We start from the raw sequence: 24,681 nt of genomic DNA, 5'->3' as shown, positions 1-24,681 counted from the left end.
GTATAATAACTATATTTTACTCTAAAAAACATTGTATTATTTTGCGTTTTGCAAAGGGAAATTTGTGCAAAAATATCCCTTTTCGGACTGTCATTCTGTGGGCTGTCAAATCGCGGACAAAGGCGAGCGAGTGAGTGAGCGAGCCAATACGAGAAGGACAGGACATTTGGCATGTAAACAAACACGAATAAGCCGGACGTTGTGTGCGGAATCGGAACCAAAGGTACAGCTTTTTTAGTGGACTGCAAAATGAAACCGGCGGTCGTAGTAAAACAGGAGCCCGTTTCGGCTGAGGTTAAAACCGAGATTGAGATTGAAACGGACGCTGCCGAGTGGCTGGACGCAACGGATGCGACGAGCAACGAGGGCAACGATACAGATGAGGGGCGGCTCCGCGACGGATCACCCGAGGACGATGATGAGTACTACGAGGAGGAAATGCTACTGTTTGCCGACTTCGAGACGTACCTAACGACGAACGATGTGAGTGGCGCGAACGTGCAAGTAATCGGTCTGGACTCGGACAGTCCCATCATCCAGGTGAACGACGAAGTGTACCGGGGCACGTACGATTACGCCTGCGGCACCAACGTGTTCTTCGAGAAGGACCGCCAGTGGACGCCGGCGGCCGACTCGCTGTTCGAAACGCCCGTCAAGCAGATGTACCGGTACATGGACAAGTCGGACAAGATACTGCGCATGAAGCGGATCTTTTTGACGGAAAAGGTTAACCAACAACCGGGCGAGAGGTCGCAAGCGAGGCAAGATGATAGTGAGGTCGCTGGCGACGGTGCTGGCGCAAGTTCCAGCGAGGAGGAGGAAGAGATCGAAAAGTACAACGTTAGCATGACGTACGAGGAGGCATTAAACCAGCACCTGCCCGAAGGCTGCAGTGCTCCGCGACACATTCCCGAGCCACAAAATGGGCGTCCGCTCGTGAACCGGGTGGTCACACAGGAGCAGCAGCAGCATGACACCTGAAGAACGGTAGCCGGGACCACGACGTTGCACTCTGTGAATGCTAAGAGGACGAAGCGCACTAGAATAATAAATGCGGTGTTACTGTTAGTGAATAGACTTGTTACATAAAATGCATTAAGACTTTCTGTCGATAGATTTATTTTGTATACGTTTTATATGCATGTATATGTATAAAAAATACGTAATGAACGGTTTTGGAAACGGTGAGTTTGGAAACTAGAGCAAAAACACTATCCCTCTTCCCGGCTCCGGCACAACAAATGGAACTCCCACCGACTCCTGCCGGATGGGCTGTTTAAGGGAATTCTAGACAGCCCGCTACAGAAAAGCCAGCGACTGTCATGGAGGAAGCAGCCTACGCGATGGCGGATTGTGTCGCGAAGCGAAAGGGGCACAATCTGCACGAAGAAAGCGAAGGAATTGGTGTACAAGGCGCGGGGGACGGCCATCATCCACAACTACTACGGCACTGGCACTAACTCGAGGCAGTTTGAGATGGGCTGATGCGGGCACATTGGCGCCACTCTTTAGCGCTTTGCGCCCCCTCACACACGACGCCGTGCTGTATGATCGCCGATCGCCGATCCGCCGGATCCTGTTCTTAAAACATGTTGCCAAATTCTTAAGCATAATCACATTGGCGCGCAACGTGCGCGTGCACGCCGCCATCCTTACTCACTAATCGGCCACTCAAATTGTGTTTAAATGTGTTCAGTAGTAGTTATAACTGTCTTTTGCTACGCCGTGACTACGCCGGCGTACCTGCTGCTGGTGGCAGTCTGGAGTTACGAAATATGTTTAAAAGCTAAAAAAATGGTTCCAACCACACGCATGGAACCAACCCATATCGCGCTTCGCCGGCCCTGATAATCATCGGATCCGAATTTCGATTGGCGATCGATCCTCGTAAAAAATTCGGTCGGCTTTTCTTGGTCCGTCCACTCCACACATCATGGTCAATTTGTTAGCAGCAGAGCGCTCTTCGGCCCTCGGTTAGTCCACTCCGGCCGATCCATCCGTTCTCCGTTCCCGTTTTCAACTCGATTTCATACCTCTATACAATTCAAATTCCTTAAAAAGACAAAAACCTTACACTCTAGGCTCACGACGGCGCTCGCGTTGCTCTGTATAAGGGGGGCGGCGCGGTCGCCGTAATAATTATTTTAATATAATGATAGCATTAATAAGAGTAATGATAATAGCAGTAATGCTTGTTTCTACCTTTGCCAGCGCTAAATGTTGCACACGATTTTGCACTCCGTCTTAATCTGTCTGTCGTGCTATTCTGTGCCATCGTTATCCACTTTTGGGGTTTGGATTTACAGGTTCTATCACACCGCCGATCGCTTCTCCTTTAAATAGTTTGCCAGGCTTCTAACTCCGGCGGTTATATCAAATCACAATATTAGTAGAACTGCGGTTGCTTCTTCACATTCTCCGTGATCCGGGCTACACAACAATAAAAAAGGACGACGACAAAGAAACTCAGGCGAAACTCGGGCCCTTCTCGCGCGCGTTGGTTCCGGGGGAATGTTTGCTTTCGCTCCGTAGTAGACTCCGGGAAGATCGATCACCGGGCGTCGTCGTCGTGTTGCAAGCAAGCGTCCTGCGTGCACACCCATGGCTTATTAGAGTTTGAGGCTTTATTTCATAAATTCATAAAATGTCTGCTCCGAAGAAAATCTGATGCAACCTAAAGTACAAACAAACAATGGCTCGCAGTCGTCGCAGAGTAACTCGCACTTCGCAAGTCCAGTTTTTTATGTTCCACTCACGACGCCAGTATGTCCAACAATTTACGGTAAGCGTTATTCAGAGCAAAACGGACGTTCAATTCAAAAGCATGCCGTCCCGTTGCGCTGACCAGCTACACAAAAAAAAGGATATTCTATTTTGTCACATCCAACATTAATGATCGATCGCGATCGCGATTGCTGCGCAATCGCTCGAACCGATGGTTCTTCGAACCGCAAAAACAAAATGGGAAAAGAAAGGGGGAAACATTGGGGCCGTTTTGGAACTGTGGTCAACGGCAGCGGGCATAATTTTCTCGTTCGTTATCGCTATGTGTTTGTAAACTGTACAATGTGTCTTTCGCTTTCGCAGCCCGGTGCGCGGATTAGAAAAGCAGGTCCGTTACACGGGTCCCTTGGCTCCAGTTGACCGTCTGCTCGTCGGAGGCTGGCTTGAGGTACTGAATGCTTTCTGGTTCGCCGGTGCCGCACAGCGTCGTTGCGTCTCCATTCAGTAGCCGAGCGGTGGCGCTCGTAACCGCGTCCCCGTGGTGGCCGTTGCTGTGTAGACTATTGCCACCGTTGTTGTTGCTCGGTCGGTCCAGCAGCTGTGGCCCCGGGCCGTATCCGTTGCCGTTGATAGTGGCAGCGGCAGTGGCAGCAACAGCAGCCGGATAGGGAATGGTGGCACCGGATAGGGAATGCTGAAGATAGTGCGAGTCGCTGTGCGATGTCGCAGAATGTTGTTGATGACTACTGTTGTTGCTGCTGCTGCCGCTGCGGCTGCTGCTCGTGCTCCCGTTCGAGGAACCGGTGCTGCTGGCGGTGCTGGCCGCCGATGGGGAGGGCGTGCGCGTTACGCCGAGCTCGAAGGTCGTGTCTATGGCGGCTTTTACTGGGGTGTAACTAGCGAACGGTGCAGAACCTAAAACGGAACGAGCGAACGAAATATTAGTTCACTAACGCAGAACACGAAGCGTGCTTTCGATCGAAATGGGAATAATGGAACTGAAACGAAGGACTAAACGAAGTCCTTCACACACACGGTGGGGGAATTCGAGAATACTTAGACGATCACGGTTGGACATAGTTTTGAGCACCTTTGGGTCTAGACGACCGACTCGGTTTCAAGCACAATCAGCCCCGACGGGGCCACCCGGTGGAGGTCCACCGACGGCCGGAGTGGTGGAGGATGATTTGAGAAGCACATTCCGCCAGCCAGACGGTTCCCGCGTGACATTCCTTCTTCCCGACAACGCCGGCGGCGGCGGCTAAGATGCCGTGGAATGGTGGATCGCGGCTGGGGCTGGCACCGACCGTTGCCGGCACCGTCTTCAGCTGGTACTTTCGGTCGCTGTCTTGTCACCGGTGCCGCCGGATTGCCATGCTCCGGTGGCGACGGACCATTCTTGTCGCTTCTCGCCACGACTGTCGACGAGGCGGGCATGCGTGTGGGAAAGAGGTCAAGTATGAGTGAAAGAACCACGGAGCAGAGGAGCAGAGAGGAGGGCTCTGGAGGCGCTACCGCCCGCCCCGGTGGTCCCATCGTGTTCTGGTATGTTTTGATTGACTAGCCACAGAAATGAAAGCGTTTTCTTAACGCCGGCCGGCTTGGTGGGATCTTTGGGGCGATGGAATACCACTACAGTGAGTCTTCCCCACAGAGCGGCACTCGAGGTCTTTGTGAAAGTTGGACAGAACTAGCGTTAATTCTAGCGCCTAGCAGTGCAGTGCAGTGATGAGAGCGCGATTGGTTAGTTTCAATAATAAAAGCAATAATTTGGTGCTCTAGAGCTCTTGTCCAAATCTGGTTCGGGATTTGGGAGTCTCGATGAAAGAAAGTATCTAAATAATGAATTCATTATCACTTTGGCTTTAATTGGTTCGACGAGAGGCCCAAAACCAATGCCCCCTCCGCCGCATTGGTGTGGTCAATCGTGTTCTGGGTTGTTTACGGTCGCGGACGCACCAGAAAAAACCCCCGTCGGAAGAACCTTTCCGCGAGGGGCACGGGATGGGCAGTGCTATGTTGGGTTCAACGCACCCAGTGTGGGCCACGGAACCGTGGAACCGTGTTGGTGTTGGTGGAAGAAGGCAAACAAGAAATCCGTTTCGCCCGGGAGAGTCTTCGACCTGACCACACGCTCCCAACACACTCCCAAACTGGGCTTGGATCAATATCTCAATAACTCGATAAATCACCTCACCCAGGGGTTCCAGGTGGGCGATCGTGGCGAAATACAATCTGCAATCTGGTTCCGGGTGCGGGTGCGCACTCTTGACACATGTCGGAGGCGGGAGAGTTTGGCCAATTTCTCCACAGACCCGGGCGGAAATTCCCGCTTCGGACACGACGGTACTTTTTATCAATAAAACTTGTGCAATCCTCAGTGACCCGGTCCGGTCCGACACGCTTATTTAACAGCCTTTCCGGGGGGGGGACGGCGACTTTGTAAATCTTAATCGCGTTAACAATTTCGCTGACCCCATTTCGTCCGGGCTCATTAGTGTGTTGTTGTTGTTTTTGTCTGTCTCTTGGCGAGTTAAGCAAATGGTGGAGCTTTTATTGCAACGAAATTATTCCGCGTACAGGGATTTATAGGAAAAAATGGGTCAATTTTTCCGTTGACCGGCGCTTGTCTCGATAACCACTGAACCAACGACCGACCCAACAGGAGTGCCAGCAGACGGACGGGAAGAGTTAATTTAACGGTAAACATAGTTTGAAAATGACTCGTAAATAGTTTGGAATGTTTTTCGTGGCCGCGAACATTGCCATGAGAGAATGTGGAACTTTGGTAGGTTCACTAATCCGGTTCCTCCGGGGACTCTAAAGAACTAAAATAGAGTACTTGCGATAGAGTTTATGTTGCGAATCCATGTCATAATTTGGACATTTTGGAGGTGTTTACATCACAAAGTTCCATCACAACAATCGTTAAACAATTTTTAATATGATATTCAATCAACTCTCAACACGCCTCGATTCGCTTCGGGTTAAATCGAAGCCAGTCAAATACAGCTCAAACAACCTTCGTTAAGCTGAGATGGACTAAAATGTTGAGTTTTTTCGCTTGCAAATAAAATAAAACTCTGGGCATCGGAGCCACTCGGAAACTGTCTCTTGCCGAGCTGGGGGCCGGCCACGTCGCGCTGTGACGAAAGTGCAATTTTCCCTTCAACACAATTGCGATGAACAATTTTGCGCGCACTTCGCGCCAGTGGAAAGCGATAGTTGTGGTCACCACCACCGCGTCCGCGGCCGCGCCCCTTGCTGCTCCCAACAAGCTCTCAGCCCTCACAGCCAGACCAGAGTGTTTATAGATGGTTAATTTATTTTCCTTTAAACTGTGTGTACTGCATTTTCTCTAGCTGCGGGGCGGTGGTGGCGGCGGCACCGACGGCACACCGCTCGTTAGGGGCCCGAAGAAGAAGGAGCTTTACATACAAATAGCGCTCCGGTTTTGCGCTCTCCTTTGCGTGCCTCGGGAAAATCGAGGCGGGAGGCCGCCTCAGCGGAGCTGGAAAATTAGTGGCCGATATAGAGAGAGAAACATACACATCCGTCCGTCCATCCGTCCGTTCGTCCGCGCGCGCGCCCGCTCTTGGGTGAGCTCAATTAAAATACCACGTTGGGGGGCTCGGCTCGCGCGCACTTGTGGCTTGTGTTCATCTCTCACACGTGATTCGCAGTCTATCCGCGCGGCGAGTGTGGAAAACCAACATCGGCAGCATCATGCTGCGGCGGCGGCGGCGACGGTGGATGGTGCATTTTTCGACGGGCCTTGCGCCGTCGAGTGGAGAAAATTCAGCGCGGTCCGTCCATGGGACGCAGCGCGACTAGGTGGCGTGGTTGCGTGTGTGTTCGCGCGCAGCTCGAGTGAGAAACTTGTCGCGGTGCAATTTGAGCCTTTTTAGCCGGTCAGTCACGCGACGATGGCGGCGACGGCGGCAGCGACAGCGCTACACGAATCATTACCGACGTGAGAAACGGCAATTGGGCTGGCCGGGCGGGGCGCGAATCCTTGACTTTGCGCGTGCAGTCAACACGTTGCTTCGTAGATTTGAATCAAACGCTTCAAATTTGACCACAAAACAAATATTTATTGCCACAGACAAGAATTGAAGCAAATCTCACTCGCACCAAACTATGACCATGGCTGCGGTTCCTTCGTCGGCCGGGCCCGGGGGAGAGGAGCTAATGGCCCCTTCAAAGAAAGAGACCGAGAGTGAGGAAGTTTCACTCCGTATAAGTGGTGATGATGGCCAACAGCACGGCAAAGTGGTCTCATCATGAAGGCTGATTAATTTGCTGTCGATGGCGTTGATCCCGCACGGGCGCACCTGGGGGCCACACTGAGTTGCATTTCTGTGTTTTTTCTCGTTTGCAGTTGAGCACCGCACGACTTAGGGCCTAGTGGCACCGGGTGCAGAATACATAGAAAGCCTCCGCCAAAACTGGATCCACACACTTGAATCATTTTTGGCGAGCTTTTTCCTCAGCTCATTAGCCCTGTTTTCGTGAGGATCGGGAGTCATCAACTGACCCGGCCCCGCTGAGAGCATCTGTGCGAAAAAGTTTACTGCTCTTTAAAAGCCTCCTAATGTAAATGTCTTCACTTTGCTAAAAATGCCACTAGGGAAGGGTTCGTGGTAAGAGACCATCACCATAGCGTTCCATCGTCCCGTCGATCGATCGAAGTGCAGTGTATTAAAAGAAGAATTGTGAATTCATTTTATTCCCAGCAGAGCACTGAAGCAATGTAGGCAAACTAGCCGAAAAATGAAGAGGACAGAAATTGGCCATCATTAGTGCATAATTCTGTCGATCAGGTCTCCCCCCAATAATACCGGTAAAACATGGTATTTGCTGTTTTTTTTTTTGTGAAGTGGTCATACCCGTTATGACATCGTGCGCCCGTAACCAACCGGTAGCAATTGCATCGATTGTCCGGGGGTCGTGGCGGCTTCCCTAACTCACTCTCTCTCTGTCTCTGCGAGGGCCGTACGATGTCCGTCTTTTTATTATAGTGTTATCGCCCGGTACCAGATTGCAGTGCGCAATCGGACAGTTTCGGATCAAATTGCAGTCGCTGCTGATGCAACGCCATTCCGGCAGCAGCTGGCAAGGGATTGGGGTAGTCAATTTTGTTTGCTTCGGTCAGTGAGATTGTGTAACTCTGGCTTGCGCCTTTTTATGTCCGGATGGATCGAACTCATCCTTTCGGTGTTAATCGAACGGCGTTTGGTGCGACTCCCTGTTTTTTCCTGTTGCGGGTCGTTTTGATTGGTATTTGCTTTGTTAGAAGATTTCATCGTTGGCATCAAATTTCGTTCCGCCAAGCCATTTCTTTAGAAGAATGGAAACAAAAAGTAAGGGAGCAATGCGTAGCCATAGCAACTGCTAAAGGTAGCAGCAAGAGGAAACGGACGCGTTTTCACGCGTTGATAGTCGATTGTGTCGATTGTCGCAGCACCCGCATCTTACCGGTAGCAGCTGTTTCTTGATGACCTAGGCGAGTGTCGAATTGAAACCATTTAAGAAACTATTGGAGCTCGTGCTAGCACAACACCAACCACAGTGTTCTAGGTGGTGTACTCGCCCTGCTACAACTACAACGGAAGACACAGCAAACTGCCTGGATGCCAGCTATGATCGAAACAACCATTCACAACATGGAGGGTCCAAGTAATGACAGCATCTCCAGGCGTCAAGAACACAGCAATTTGGGTTCTTTTTTCCATTCTCATGTAAACCTTCTTCAGATTCAAGTAAACCCCCTTGTTGCCAAACAAATTTGATAATGGAAAGTCCCATAGTTTTTATCGAGCTTGGTCTTGGATTTGATTGATGGTTTCCATCAAAAGGAACGCTCCATTTACTCCATAACAATCTATCAAAGTAAGCAATGCTACTATATCAAAGGCTTGCGCAAATTTTGACAGCAATGTCAGGTGACTCCATTAGGGAATATGCAAAGAAGGAATGTTGTCTTGCCTGTTTAGAAATCCATTTCCTATTTGGAAATTTAGAAAGTCAAGAACCTATTGGCCCACCCTCGTGTAGCCCACGGTTCGAATAATGTCGATTTTCTGGCTGTAGGTGGCCCACCACCGGGAACCAGTTATGGCCCTCTGGGGCGATGTGGAGTAAGCAACGCGTTACCTTAAGTGCATTCGAGTCAAAACAATTCCAACAGCACATGTGTCTGTTGTCTCAGGCCCCCAACAAGATCAATGGTTTCCGATATCTACCAGACGGTGTGTATTTTGTTTATGTTGTGTGCACCAAACGTGCCCAATGTTTACGTCTTACGTCTGCGTCTTATCGGAGCGTGTGTGCCCGTGGCGGAAGTACGACGCGCGTCGTTCAAATAGAACCGTTGCCTGCCGGGCGACTATTTAAAGCAGTACCCCTAGCTACCCTGAGATGGGGTTTAGAGCGGCCAGACGCACATTCTGGGATTACCCTTAAAAGGGTCCTACGGGGTCGTGGGGGTTTGTTTACGAATGGAATGGAAACACAGAACGAAAAAAGTGGAAGGATGAAAGGTAATAAAGGGTGGCTTTTGCGCCACTAGAGGTGCTTACCGAATCTCACGAAGCTATCCCGGAGTGTGTGTCTACTAGACGGCGTGTTGTTGCGTGCGTACAGAGTGACAACACGCCCCCACACACCCACCCACACACACACACCCACAGAGAGAAAGAAGGCGAGCAGCGTGCGGCCATTAGCAGCGAAAACGAAATGATTGGAAGTTGATTGGCGTTGGGTGCGTTACAGACGCGCGCGTGACACTCGGGGGCGCGCTTTACAGGATATCGTATTTGGTGGAGGAGCTCAGGGTGTGTACGAGCGTGCGATTGGCCAAATTGAAGCCTACTAACGGGACACGGGACGGGGACGGGATGGACCGGGACGCAGGGATGGTCGGTTGGCGTGGCGCACAGGATGGGAAGAGAAAAACAATGTTCGTTTTTACGGCAGGTTCAACTGTGCACGGGTTGTTTTGATACGGGTCGGTCGGGTGAAAAGCGATTCGGGAAAAGAGGGTGGAAAAGCCCCAAAGATGGAGCGGGCCCCAAACGGGAGGGCAAAACTTACCGAGTGGCACCGATGAAAGGAGTTTGTTGGTGTGCGAAAGGAGTCCGCTGTCCGCGGCGGCACCACCGAAGTTGTCCGGGCCGCTGCCGCTGTCGGCGTCGTTGAAACCGTTCGTCTCCAGCAGGGACGTTTCGGAAGGATACTCGTAGGTCGAGGTTAGCGAATCATCGAATTGGATTTTGAACTGCAAGAGAGGAAGAATGGCCAGTAAGTATGTGAATCGTGGGGGTCGAAACTTTCTTAAATTGCTGAAAAATATTTTGTAAACCAATAGCAAAGCAAACCGCTGTGGCAACAAATCCGCAAAAAACCCGGCTGTCTAGCCACAAACGCGTGGGGAGATTTGCATTTCAATTTCTAATATTTATTGCCAGTGCCCGGCTCAATTGGTCATCCGTCGTAACGCCACGGCAACTACTCCGACCGACCCTCCGGGGACCGGGGGGAGCGTTTTGGCGGATGGCCCTTACAAAAAAAACCCTGAAGGAAGTCGAGTTTGTTGTGCGATGCCCGCGGGCCCGCGCATTGAAATGTGGGTCGCGAAAAGTAAAAATTATAACAACACCCTGTGCTGGCACTCGCTGGGCCACCCCCGGGGGTGGAGCACTACCCCACCGCACCGGACTGCACCATTAAATCAAGCTCGATCAGAGAAACTGTGGCGGAGTTCAAACACACACTCGTCGCGGAAGCGGACGGCAACAAATTCTCTGTTTGTTGTTCGGTGAACGCGATGGTGTGCGCCACGAGGGGGAAAGTGTGAGCCGTCCGTGTACGTGTGCGCGTGTGTGTGGGCCCCAAGCCCCCCAACAATGCACGCCGTTGTTGCTGGTCCAATAATGTTCCAATTGCCACGCGGACGGTCGGCACTTCCGCACTCACGAAGCTCCAAACGCTGGGATTAGGCAACCAGACCGCTTTTTTCGGCAACCCACTCGCCGCCGGAAATGTGGACGCCGGCCCCAGTGCGGTGCGGTGCGCAGTGGAAAAGCGGGTCACACAGAGGCAACAACAGTGTGTTATGGCCGCCATCATTATTAGCTATCAAAACATTAGCTACGGACACCCCTCGCCACCTTGTTGTCTTGGGGGCCAGTTGTCAGTTCCGAGCGAGTGTTTGAAGTGATGGCCAAACATAAAGTGTCGGCTATTCTTACGGGCAATTTCTCTGTATTTGCTCACCATTAACTAGACCACACACCAACGCGGTGCGCCACGCGCGGCACGTGCTCGTGCCGGATACAAACGGATGCGTCATTTACGAACAACTTTTTGGACAATCAGAAAGTCTGAATGCGTTTCAAAAATGTCCTTAAATGGATTGAAATGTACTTCAATAATAATGAAATATTTTTTTTTTATGAAAACATAAACTATATTAGGTTAGGGAAAAAGAAATCCATTGTTGTCCATCCGTTGTGTGAAATTCCAAACCCTCCTTTTTGTTGTATGATTTGTTGCCAAAGGCAGCTTCATAATGCCTCTCTCACAGAAGTCTTGGTGCTTATTAGCGGAAAGCTCTAGTAATCGATCTTCACAATCATTTCTTGATCCTAATTTCTTATGACTCAGAATCACTTTACAATGCGCGAAAAAGGTGGCACTGAGTGAGCACTTTTGACGAGGCTTGCGTGGGGATTAGGCTGCCAGTTAGGCTTGGTTTACAAATACATAAAAGCTACCATCCATTTCGTTTTCACATTTCACGGTAGGCACCAAGAGCTGGTCTCCGGTGACAGGTCAAAACAGTTAACAGCTTAAACACTTTATCCCCGCAGCCTTAATGGGCCGCGGCTAATGGCAGACTGCTGACAAGTTTTGCTGCGCACCCAAAAGTTAAGGTCACCACTCCGAGCAGCAGAAAGCACCGCACCCCGAGTTGGCAAGTTATGGAAAACTCTTCCATTTCGACTGTATTTTACCGTAACACGAACCGCAAAGGCCAGTGCCGAAGGAAAAACCGACTGGCAGACTGGCGGGGCTCAGTGTGGTGGCGGACTCCGGTTTTACGGAAAACGGAACAGCGTCAATTAAAAACGTTTTAGAATAAAATGACTCCACCTCGGGGCGTTGGCGCGAGCCGCGATGATGATGGCATCATCGCGAGCGAACGAAGAAGAGCAAATAACCGCAGAACACTTCTCGATGTGCTGCCCCCGATCGGGGCACAACGCCGGGCCACAGGGAAAATCCGATCGGGATTGTTGATTCTTGTTCCACAATTAGGTGGTGAGGCGATTATACGAATTTATACTTCGCATATGAATTGGGCACATAATCCAGTTATTATAACATTTATGGCATACTCCTCCTCTTCGGGTTTGTTTTTGGCCGTGTTTCTTCGGCCGCTGAGGCTTTCTCGGCGGCTTTCTTGCGCACCTACTTTCTTCGGGTTTTCTTCTGCGGCTCATTATGGCTCTCGCTCGATAGTCTCGACTTTCAGTGGGAGCCACCAGCCTCTCGTTCGCTAGCGCAGCCAATGTGTCGGCTTGTGAAGTATCGCACCCAAAAGGCACACATTAAACAGAAGGGACTTGCTTGCTGTTGCTGGCCAATATTTAGAGAGATTTGCGAATAAGTTCAGGAGCAGCAGGGAAAATGATGACACAGCTTTCGAGCAAATAATACTTTCGAGATCACCCCAGAGCTTGCTGAGAAGCAAAGCCGCGATCGAGAAGGATCTTGTCTTTAACGTGATTTCGAATTAGAGGCCACCGTTTGGCCCACATCGTTTCCTGAGAAACCTACTTCCAACGGGTCGGGTTCTGAACCACAGGAGTACGGCTTACCGCGTGCTACCGGAATATGCTAATTCTTTTGCACCGTAAACATTGAAGCAACAACAAAACCCTCAAGACGGGGAAGCAACGACCCCCCGAGCCACCAAGCTAACGGATCCGATTAGATTGGTGCAGGGCACAAACAAGAAACAAAATGGTGCGCGCAACAAGACGATAAAATACTCCGTCGGAAATCGAAAGTAGCTCGGATCGGATCGTAAAAGGGTGCATTGAAATCGCACCGGGCGAATAACAATTTTCCAGTGGCCATATACGTACACACGCACACACTTTCGCGCCTAATTGGGCACAACGAATTGCGGGGGATCCTGTTTATGGGTGACCGATCGAAACCTTTAGCCTTCCAGTTTACAACGAGTACGTGCCATTCTAAGGTTCACAATTGGGAAAAAATTAGCTTCTATTACTCTCGGCCATCAGTGGCCGATTACCTTATCTGATTCCATTTCTTCACCTTTCTTTCACGGCCATTGTCGGGCCTGTCGTGCGGAGACACCTGCCGGCGTTCGAACCGTTGGCGGATGTGTTCGATTTCTATTCCTGGCCGGGCGCAAATGGCAGGGTGATAGGGAAGGCCTCCCTCAACATGTCTGCCGACAATGGTGGGCGCCTCGGTGGGGAAGAAAAACACCCACCGGGTTGAGCGCCACCCTCCGACAACCTTTTGTCGGTTCTTGCACAGCATAACTTCACGTTCGGTTTGATTAAGAAACCCATAAAAAGCACCACCCGTCGGAGCATTCACATACAGACGGGTGGCCTGTGTTACGAACTCCTGTGCAAAGCGGGGGTCTTGGAGAGAGACATGAAGGTGGAGCAGAAAACCCAATGGAAAACTAATGTGGACCACGACGACGACGGCGACGCAACGACGAAATCGGCGTAGTCAAAGCTAACCTCCACACAATTACGAGGGTGTCGGAGTGTCGATTGTTACACGAGAAGGAAGAGGAAGCGAGCGTGAATGAAAAAGGGAAAAAGAAATTGCATTACGTGTTGCATTACCACGAAAAGTGCAGTGCAGCGGCCGTCGTGTGGGCCGCCGCCCCATAACCAGGGGCTCAGGGCTGCCACTATTGATTCAGCTGACGCCGCCAACAGTGAGTCATATCCATTCATTCTCTCGGTCGGTACGCCCAGGTGCCCAAACGCGGGACGTGCGGTTCTTTGCGGGACTTGTTGCCCAATGGCAGCCGCCTAGTTGAGTGCAATGTGCAGAGACCCCAGCATTCGTCGGAATGCACTTAGCCAAATAGTGCACGACAAAGATAGCCCACCGAAGAGATGTTTATTGGCTCGAGGCTCGATACCGGGGGGCAAGCGAAAACGTCCTTGCGCCGGTTGAGCAACAAATTAACATGGACTTTACGCGATCGAACACACCTGGCAGCACACGAGCGACCAGGAGGTTCGCTTGGGACGAGTTCAATGGGGTTTCCCGTGGAGGTCTGTTCTTACTTCGACGCTTTTTTACTTTTCTTACTGGGCACAGTTGATTAAAATTTAACAGTCTTATTGATAATGTTTACTGTTTGATTGAAACTATCAGTATTTTTCGTATCATTATTTCATTATTTTACATATTTTTTGTGCATTAAAAGCAGCCATAATCATTTTCAATCAAACATTTGAACTGCTACAACAACATTGCACGTTTTTTCTATTCGTTCTGTCTGTTCTCTACTCCTTTTCGTTTATGCTTTGATTATTTTATCGATGTCTGTCTCACTTTTGTTAAATACTTTGTGCAATTTCCATGTGATCTTGCGTCTGCGTCCATGTGAAGAAACGTCTTGCGATTATTAGTGGACGATACTGCAAGGTTTTTGCCACACAAGATGAAGATCACTAAATAAATAGAGCAATCAATTTTGTGGATTCTACGCCAGGGATTTGTTAGCCTCAAGTCTGCATTTTGAATGTCAAAATGTTATGAAATTATGAAAAACTATAACCCATTCATGTTTGCCATCGTTTAGATCATTGCGATTAAATCGCAAAGCTTAAAGGTAACTTAAATTTCGGCAATTATTGGATCTTCTTATGTGGTTCGGAAACAATCATCTTATTTGGTTCTTCGTCGAGCGGTCTTGCCTTTGCAACAGATTCAATGTTGTTAATCTCTGTTGCTTACTGTAACGTTGCGTTTTTACGGACGATGTTGTTGGCCGCGGGAATCGAACGGGAATCGATCTTTAAAAACAGTCTTTTTATCATAATATAAAGTCCCAGAAAGTAGTTGGTCTCGCTCGTGGGTCTCAAGATGTTTACTAATTCCTACAGACCCTAATCTCAGCCATTGGATAGATTCTAACACCGCCAGTTATGTCTTGTGTTGCAAGTTCATGGACCATCAACAAAACTTTAGACAAACAGCTTTTGCTTGCATTGCTCAAAAATAAATAAAAGACCCTCTGCAGGGAGTTGTAGAATTTGGAAATCTACACCAACGTCGCCACTGTGGACCCTGCCAATTAGTGGCTCGAAGCGAGGAGCAAACATGCTGTTTTAAACAATAGTAAATCTCTCCCTCTCTCTCTGTCTGTTTGGGAACTTATCTTCTTCATTTTTTTAGTGATATTATATGCAGCCGTGTGGTCGTGAATCAGCAAAACTCCACGCTCCGGTGCAGCCATCGGATCGGTTTCCACCGCCGGCGGCCGGTGTGTGTCTATTTACATAGCAAAGAGGGTAGCCACGGTTGTACGGTTTCCTAAAGGCGCCTTTCCTCGCGTTTGTCGTTTCGAAAAGCACAATTCCTACGGCTTTGTGCTAACAAAACCCCCTTCACAGCCCGGAGGGTTGCCATCGACAACCACGGGGAAATTATGCACGCTCGCGACATTGAAACGACGACGGCCGCCTGCAGTTGCCTGGTGTTTGTTTCCCGACAGTCGGTCGGAAGAAAAGGAGACTAAAATAAACAAAATGCAACCGTCCCCGAAAAAGGGCTACACTTTTCGCTTCCTTTGGTTCCAATTGCACCGCGCTGCACACGGCTCACAGTGCAGCGCGCATCGTATAAACGGACGGGGCACAGGCACAACTCGTTCAGATTTCCGGGCCGAATGACACCGGAGACGCGCGCTTCGTGAAGAAGAAGCAATTTTTGTGTCCGTCACGCAAATTACGCGCCCAGCACACCGCGCGGCGCGATTTGCATGACCGAGCACGCAGAGCGCGGCAGTGAGTAAAACACACGATTTATTGCCCCGCACAGACAGTCAACTACTTTCCAGTCCGCGTCCGCATATAATGCGCATGTTGGGCACTTTCTACCCCGGGTCAGCCATTGGCAGCAATTGACGCGATGCTCCTCTGTTCGGGGGGATACTCTGTTGTCCGGTTGAAAGCAGCGCCTGGAGCCCTGTTTCGCCCACCAAACGTGTGACAGTTCGGAATGATTTTAAAACCAATACACGTGCTGCGCGCCACCATCGCCTGGTGTGTGTGCGCGTGGGTTATGTAAAACAATAAACCCGCCGGAAAGCTGGACGCGAAGAATCCGACATTGGAACCCGGCTCCACTTGGCGTTTGGAGGAAAGTGCTGCAGCCACAACAAATCGTGGACGGTGATCCAATTTGACCGGTAATGCTATGCTTCGGGAATTGACGCACGATTCGCTGAAGAGGCGCGCGCGATGACATCACCCGGTGTGTCCCGGGGACAGCACCAGTCGATGTCACCATCCGACAGCAACATACATAATATTATTTAACGGGGTGTCCCTCTTACACAATACGCGTGTAAAGGCGATTTATGGCACAATTGACTGGCCAGTTTGCCTGGTCAGCTGTTTCTCAATCGATACAGGCGGACCTTTCTTTGCCATACGTCTATAATTGGCTGTATGGGCTCATTGCGTTGGCGACCGGCAACCCCAAGGACACTAGACGGGGGCGCCACTGACGCCAAATCGATGGCTGAAGGTAGTTGAAAACAATCTCGGAACACGGAAACCGGGAACCGGCTCCAGGTTCCGCCCACCGCCGTTATCGGAAGAGTCGGAGTGACACAAGCTGCCACTTGCCGTAATGTGGTTAAATGAAGCCCTCTCTACTAGTTCCATGTAGGGGGAACATGATCACGGCCACTCTTCGTGGTTCGACCGGTGAATGGCTTGAGTTGGACTTGACCTTAGCCAATGTGTCGGCGGTCACCACACCTAATCAGCAGAACAGAGGGCCGTCGAAGAGACACCAAAAACCGCTGTTCCACCTTGCGTTTGGCTTGTCTGATGTCATGTCTGTTTTTAATGGACCACGTGGGAGTTGCCGTCGAATGGTCGGTTACGGCTCTGGCCAGGCCCGTTAGTGGCGCACGAAAGTGGCCCCCCTTTGAATGTGTGTAGGAAGAGACAGCAGCTTTGTTGAAAGAATCATATTCCAATTTTTATGAAAAAAAGCTTGTAATTTAGACCGGAATTCTGACGACGGCACAAAAACTTCGAAGAAAGAGAAAAGTCCATTAATCTTGACTTGGGGCGACTGGTGTCGTTCTTCTGACCCGTCGCCGTCGGCTGAAAGACATTTTTTCTTGGAACCCTCAAACATTTGTGCAACACACGCGACGCAAGACGCATCCGAGGAACTCGGATCCGGTAAAAAGAAGCAAATTATAATTGCACCAAAAATGAAATCGACGTTCTCACGGTACAGCTGGATGTTGTTGGACTTACAAGATGCCCCCCAAAAAGCGACCTTCGACCTTGCGCCGCGTTGTGCTTGAACTTGGAACACCCGAGGCGAGGCGAGCGCCAAACTTTGATAGGATCTCACTGCGAGCGGAAAGAGAAACGCGTCAAGCATGACTCGGACGGCGGAATACATCACCGCAGCTACATAATGGTATGCAAAAATATTCCACCTCCCAACTCCAACATGCCCCTCCGCCCGACGCTGTGTTATCAAACATTTCGGGAAACGTTTGTGCGATAAGACAGGAGCAGGAATTGTTATTTATTTGAGCACAATGTCTGGTGTGCCATAAAACTACACTTCGGCCTTTAAGGCGGACACCGACACAGAAGGCAGCATTAACTGCTTCAAACTTTTAGCCCATCATCATCATTAGCAGTGCCAGTGTGTCCTGTGGGCATGGGCAGACGATTACCTTCTGACAACGACGTAAATTGCAGTTCTACGTCATTTCCATAAAGTTGCACAAATGGTGCCGCTAGCTAATGTCTGGCTACGGTGCCTGGCATCCGAATATGTTACCCCCTTTCGGGAGTCGGGACTAGAGTGACTCACATCCGGCGCTCTAGCTGATGCGCCTGACTCCTGAGAGGCGGCAACGTAGCACGTGCTGATGACTATCGCACTCCATGCTCCTCCCGACGATGTGTATCGTTCGGTGAAAAAGTACATCACAAAGTCGTAAAACCTGGACATGATTAATGTGATCCATATTACGGCCGTCACCCCGCCGCCGAGATGAGGTTGGTGGCCCGTGAGTTATGCTGCTGCAGCGAGCGTCGGCAGCAGCAACCGACAGTGACGGATGCTACCGAATGCACCCGGGAAAGTTCTCCATCATCCGACCGGCCATGCACAAATTTTTCTAACGGTTTTGATTGCACACTTTGGCCAGTCGGTGAGTTTGAGAACTTTCCAAAGGGTGTGTCTTCGTTTTGATGGAATAATTTAGAATTGAGGCGCTGAGCACATCAAAACTCAAAAGAAGAAAAAAGTCTTTAAAAAATGGTATCAAAATTCATACTCAGCTTCAAACTTGATCGTAAGTAAATTCACCAAACAACGCGCATCTCTTTGAACTCACCTGGAACGATAAGAAAACAACGGAAGCATTAGCCATTTGTTGGAAGCGAAACGATAGAATGGTCTAATGGTTTGAAATGCGGTACTATTAACACAAACGAGCGAACTGAAGGCGTGTCCGTTATCGGGACTTGTGCAACACCGAAACCAAATCGCGCGGCCACAGGCCCTGCCAAATCGCACTCCGAATCGTGATGCAATAAATAAAAGTAACCGGTATCAATCCGTTTCCCGTTCGCATCTGCCTTACGCAGGCATTTTCGTGGCCGGCGGGTCCGTGAAGAACCGAAACGCCTTTTAATCAAATTAAGCCCCGATTAATTTATGTAAGTCCGCTGGCCGCTCTGGCCGCCAGTGGGCCACCGGCTAGGTTGGGCTGGGTTGTGATATAAATTAACAGTGTATTTGCACCGTGCCGACCCCCGGCACGTACCGCGTGTGCCGGGTATTTGCCACAAAATAATGTTTTTCCCCTGGCCCCCCACACGCGGCTTGCATCACCCGTCGATAACAACACATGCTGTTGTTGCTGTGGATTCGGTTCGGAGCTTCCGCCCAGGGCTTTTTTTTGGGTGGCCCTCACCGGCATTGCTGCAGGTGAATGTAAAATTTTCAATTGCAATTTGCTTGACGAGCACCACCACCTAACGCACAACAATTCGCCATTTATTTATCGCACTTATTGCCATTACCAATTGGCCTTTTTATGGAGGATAGAGCTTCGAACATATTGGAAAGGTAACACCAGTCGGTTCGAAAGCCATTTACACCTAATTGCGGGTGTCTCCCGCTGTTCTTATAACAAAGAGTTGAAAAAAGCTACAAAAACATGTCCAAAGTACTACCAAAAGTAGAAAATTAAATTAAATTGAAAGGTCCCGAACACTCACACTCCAGGTCCGGATCATCTCAGGAGTACACTTCGGACTCCTAATACACTCGGACTAATAGTAATGCAATGTGAAAAGTGATAATATATTCAGGACCCTATACTTCTTTACGATAAGAAAATTAAAATTGTAGAACGATTGAACAAGAATGAAAATTGAAACCCTTCATGAAGCATATTCCAACTATTCGGAACAAGTTCCTAAAATCAGTCTTAAACTAAAATCGGACCCAAAAAATAAAGTGAAATTACTAAATCCAAACACCTCATCAAAGTAGGCTTGCCGTACAATGAGAACTAATATTTAAGTTCCTTTCAAAATTAGGTAACCATTTTTTAAATGATAAGAACCTTATCGGAAACTATTATATTCAATTGATTCTTAAGATTCGGGTTTCTTAAAAGTCCCGCCCGAAGTGATTTAAATTGGCCAAAAGCTACACAAACAAATATGACTCCGATGATAAACGATTGACATTCAGTCGGGCGCCCGAGCCAATGGCACGGAGAAAATGGCGGCACGCGATGGAACGTGCTGGACCCCCCGGTTGCGCCATGTTGTTCGCCGTGCTCCCCCGCGGAGTGGGCCACGGCGGAGCACGGCGTAATAAACCCGGTCACGGTCCACTACCCGTCAGCTGACCAGCTTCCTGGAATGTGTAACACTTTTTGGTTTGGTTATTTTTCTGTACTGGAGCTGGCATTTGTCAGCAGCAATTCGTTTTTTCGCTCCTGTCGACCGCTGCCATATCCTGGCAAATTTAATTGAGTTTTGTCCCCACCCGCGAAGGACCACACCAGTTTCATCGGTGATTTATCATCATCGTCCAAAGCACCTGCTGCCTAACGTGAGCCACTTTGTATCACTTTCCGGCAGTGGGCTGGATGTTTTATTTGCCCGACGTGACGGAGCGGACACTTGGACGAACACTAACACTGGCACGCATTGGTTCTTAGCGGTCAGAGGAATCGCCGCTGCCTGTGCCTCGGCACGTCTCTTGAGCTCCAACCGAAATTGGGTCAAAACTGGAACGTTCCTCCCGGCATGGGGCCGCGGTTAGAGATGGCCGCCACGCGCCACGCGTTATTATAGGCCAAGAGAAAGTAAACCAGGCGACCGACGAAGGCACGCGGGAAGATCGGCGGCCGATCGGCGCCGGTCGCCGGTTGAAGAAGATCTCGCTACATTCTTAGCTCAGGCACACCGACTTCGGTCAACTGACGGCCACGGGCCACGAGAGTGTGCCGCGTCTTGGGCGCAAGAAAAGAAAGTACGGATAGAAACAGTTAGAACAACGCAACTCGACTCAAGAGAAAGGCCCTCAAAAGCGCACTGGAAGCGGCCCTCGTGAATCGAGTGACGCACAAAGTGTCGAGAGTCGGACTTCTTCAGCCAGAAGATGCACCTCATTTAGCGGCTTTATTACTATACGCGGGCCAGGTCCGGGCGGGTTTTTGTGGGCTCTCCCGACGGGGGCTTCGAGATCGGGATCGATTAATTGGCCCCATCCGTGGCTGCCCATCTGGTGCTGCTGCTCCAGGGTCCCGACTAAATCCCGGCCAACAGAGACACACATACGCACGCACATCACCCTCGACCATACAACCGGTTGTCTGCGTCAGCGTCTCCTCTTTCCACATTCCGTCCGTCTCGTTTCCACCTTTTCCAGAGTTCCTTTCGACATTTTCCTTTTTCTTGACTTCTTTCCGAACACTTTCCACCCGGTTTGGCTTCACCTTTTTCCCGCATCGTTAACGCGTCAAGACAGAGAGAAGAAGAGAGAGAGCGCTAAATATGATCGTCCACACACACACACGGAGCCATGCTGTCGTAATAAAATCGTAGCAGTTCTTTCCCGTTAGGCCAACCCGGCTGAAGGTGACCTTCTTCTTCATTTGCAGCCGATTTTTGCCTTTTACTTCGCGCTTTCTTTGCCCCGTGCCTCTCTTTCTGGCCGCACAACCAGTTCCAGTTCCACGGACCACTGACCCGGCGCAATTATGCTGCTCCACACACACAAACACACACGTAGAAGGGTTCTCTCACGGGCAGCATAACCGGGAATTTTCGGGGAGGCTTACGGGATTCAGGAACTGCACACACCACGGTGACGCGAGATAAACGCGAGACATTCTCTTTCGGGTTGGCTGACTATCTGGGTGAGGGTTGGGCTGCGGGTTGGGCTCCCCAGCACAGGGTCAGGTCTTGTGTTCTGAGGTTGTGGTGCTTAACGAGCGTCACTGAACCCCTTTTGCCTCGTGTCGGGAGGAGAGAGGCATCGAGGCAACCGAGGGCCGATCGGCTCAGTTTTCTTGAGCAACCGGCGCTCCGGAAAACCGGCTTTGGCCGCCCGGTTAGTGTGGCCTTTCTTCAGCGACCGCTCAACGAGCAAATTGTTGTTCATGCAGAAGTTGCTCTTCAAAATGGTGTCTTTAGTTGCAGTTTGGGAGGTAGTTTTATTGACACTTGTGGCCGCTTTTAAAAGAACACATTCAACTGCCCTTTTGTGACGACTAAGCGGAATGTTTTACAGGATCGCACGTCGATCGCGGGTTCTGTGGGTTCAAAACTGCCGAAAGCATCCGAAAGGAAGAGGCTCGATACGCGTCGTGTTGATCGTGCGTACATTTTCGATTCGATCTCGGCAATAGCAACTTCTCAGCTTCAATTTCGCCGAAGAATCAATCAGCCAAAATCCGCACAAAACAGTTAGGGTGCATTGGCTTCTCTTGCACGATACATGGGTTTTCCGAACCACAATACTGCTTATTAACATAGCCGACGAGGTGGAAATGAGCTTCAAATAAATGTGCTTTTGACAAACGAGTTGACGAACTACCACTTTCGAAATAAATTTTTCATATTTTCCAATTTTCTGCAACCGAAATTCTATTTTATACATAAATGGTATGAATTAACCTTTCATTTAAAAGTTCAAGCATCTAAAAATATTAAGCCGTTTTTTTCTTATAACCAAATGAAAAAGTGCACGCTTGTTCGACCATCCTGTATTCGTCTCGCCAGGCTTCTTCGGTGGGCTGGTCATGTCATGAGAATGGCGAACGACGAACAGTCTGCTTAGGCCGTCCACTCCGACACAGGTAGTCTCTTGTGTAATTCTAAACTTTGATAACAAAATGGCGATTATTTGCAACAAAAGCCTTTAACACTAGATATACCACCGTTTTCAATATACCTATTTATACCAGACCAGTCAAAATGACTGGTCATGGTATAAATCTCAAAAAAAAAAAAAAATTTTTTTTCCAACATATATAAAAAAAAGTTTATTTGTGAAATGTATTCTATGCTTAGAGCTATTAAAAGTCATAACATCATTTGGGGAAAAAAAAATTACATGTAGTGGAAATTTGCCATTCAAACTGCCCGACCAGTCAAAATGACTGGTGTGGTATATCTAGTGTTAAGGGTGAACCTCTGCGATGGATGTTGGGTCATGCAACGAGTTTCCCCGCTTTTTTGCCACCCTATGGGGCTCTGGTTGCCCGGTACGTGGCCAATACAAATCTGATTGTGCCAAACGAACGCCTTTTGGACAGGTGACGTGTCAGGGTACAGTTTCTACAAACACCGACCTATCATTAGACGCCGGTGTGAAATGCTGTCAGTAAACGCCGGGTTCCGGAAACTTCGATAGGAAAAAAAGTGTGTGTGGCTGCCAGAAGCCAATTGATAGGGTATTTCACTCAATTGTGGTCACTCTGTGTACGCTTTTATGCTCCGCGGTTCCTTTGTGGGGTCGGTTGCGAGATGTGGTCATTGTTGATTGCATGCCATTTTTTCTGATTCAATTCCGACCGCACAATAAGGGAAGCAAAAAAAGCGGGGTTGACGCAATCCATCGATTCACCCGGTGCCAGTAGGCGGTCCGGAACAGTACAATGTAGCGTATATTTTCGTCTCGCGGTGCTCGGTGGGTCAAGCAAGCAAGAAAACCAATAGGAGATAGGAGTTTGAATCGAAGCTGTTCGTATCGCTCTACCGATCCGCAGCAGAGCCTGGGCCGCGACTTCGCGATGTTCGAATGTTCAAAATCACACTTCCCACAGTTCCGGAATCATGTTTTCCCCAAATAAAAGCGGGCAATAACCGCCAGAGAGAGAGACAGAGAGAGAGAAAGAGTAAAGTGGCAACACTTCCTCAAATATCATCTCATCATCCATCGTGTTTTGCGCCGCCTTCGGAACCATTAGACAGAGAGACAGAGAGCATTTGGCCCCCGCGAGTCGGTTTCCGGCTCCGGCGCGCCTTCGCAAACACTTCTTTTCGACCGATCGACCTGGAGGAGGCCGCTGCCACCGCCGCCGGAGCATTGTTAGGGAAAATTCAGAAAATTTTCGTAATCACCCCCCGTTGGGGGCGCTGCTGCAGAAGGAAGCAATTTGCGGAAAAAAGCCCACACGAAGAGTGTGTTGTGGCGGCGAGCGGCTGGCAGCGGGGTTTGCATATTTTGCACCACTCCGCCGCCCGCCGTTGCCTGTTGATGCGTGGTGGCGGCAGACATTAACTCCTGGCACCGCGCGCCCTGCGGATGATCCGCAGCAAAGCGCGGCCACAGTTTTCCCACCCAGCGATCGTTTGCACAACACATTGTTGCCGCAACACTCCGTGTGTGTGTCGTGTTGTCGATTGTTTTTAGTGCACGCACACGCGGCATTAATTCGTGTTATTCGACCAACCTGCCGGTGGTGTTCCGTCACAAGAAAATTGCGTTTTCCGGTGCACTTTTCCGCCGGCGCTTGGCGACGCCTTTTGAACTACTTTGTTAGGGGGGAGGCCCACCAAAAACTGCAATCGAAAGCGAGTTCGGTTTTCTCACGGGATGATGCGCTTTTCTGCGTCCCTCCAGCACACTCCTGGTTTGCTGTTCTTAAATAATAGGCCGTCAACGAGGGGCTTCCGGCACCGGATCATGCGCACGCATTGCATTGCAACCGATCGCAACCCGATTTGCGGATGGCACTAACCGCGGATAACCGGAAAAACAGGATTAGCGAGTTTTGAGGAGAGCAACTCGATCCCGTCTCAGCTGAACGGGTGTCCTACATTTTACTGGCTCGAATGCTGGAGAAGATTGTAGGTCCGTCGCTTGATACGGTGGAAGGATGCAAATGGCTACGGATAGACACAATTGCCACGCCCGCGTCTTGCAATTGATGTAAAAAGTATATTGTAGTCCTTAGCTTCGAACGAACGAAAGTAGGAAGTGGTTTACGAAAACTGCTGCGCAGCTGCTTATCGCACTGAAGTTGAAGCCGCATCCGGGAACGGCAGCGCTCGCTGACCGGCGCCTTGGACCGCTGCAATTGCAGCGTAACCCTGATACTGCTGCCCTTATCTACGGTACTGGAACTGGTGCTAAGCATAA

General features: G+C 49.9%; 2 protein-coding genes across 2 annotated transcripts in view; one reads left to right on the top strand and one right to left on the bottom strand.

Moving 5' to 3' along the window:
• Positions 1-249: 249 nt before the first annotated feature.
• On the top strand, positions 250-1,034 carry LOC128269882 (general transcription factor 3C polypeptide 6). Its single transcript, XM_053007287.1, has one exon. The coding sequence runs from the start codon at positions 250-252 to the stop codon at positions 979-981; it is 732 nt and encodes a 243-aa protein (XP_052863247.1). The 3' UTR covers positions 982-1,034.
• An 82-nt stretch (positions 1,035-1,116) lies between these two features.
• The window catches only part of LOC128269880 (nuclear pore complex protein DDB_G0274915), a 45,422-nt gene continuing 21,857 nt past the window's right edge, over positions 1,117-24,681 (bottom strand). Inside the window, exons 5-6 of the mRNA XM_053007284.1 lie at positions 9,820-10,003; positions 1,117-3,639 (exon numbers count right to left, since the gene is read on the bottom strand). Of these exons, the coding sequence (XP_052863244.1) occupies positions 3,101-3,639; positions 9,820-10,003 (723 nt within the window). The 3' untranslated portion in view covers positions 1,117-3,100. The remainder of the gene's footprint in view (positions 3,640-9,819; positions 10,004-24,681) is intronic.

This window comes from Anopheles cruzii, chromosome 3, assembly GCF_943734635.1.
Source record: "Anopheles cruzii chromosome 3, idAnoCruzAS_RS32_06, whole genome shotgun sequence".
NCBI classification, from domain to species: Eukaryota; Metazoa; Arthropoda; class Insecta; order Diptera; family Culicidae; genus Anopheles; species Anopheles cruzii.
This window is presented reverse-complemented; position numbering and strand designations above follow the sequence as displayed.

What these genes read in the sequence shown, in the direction of transcription:
- LOC128269882 (XM_053007287.1), top strand. Translation starts at nt 250, where the DNA reads ATGAAACCGGCGGTCGTAGTAAAACAGGAGCCCGTTTCGGCTGAGGTT.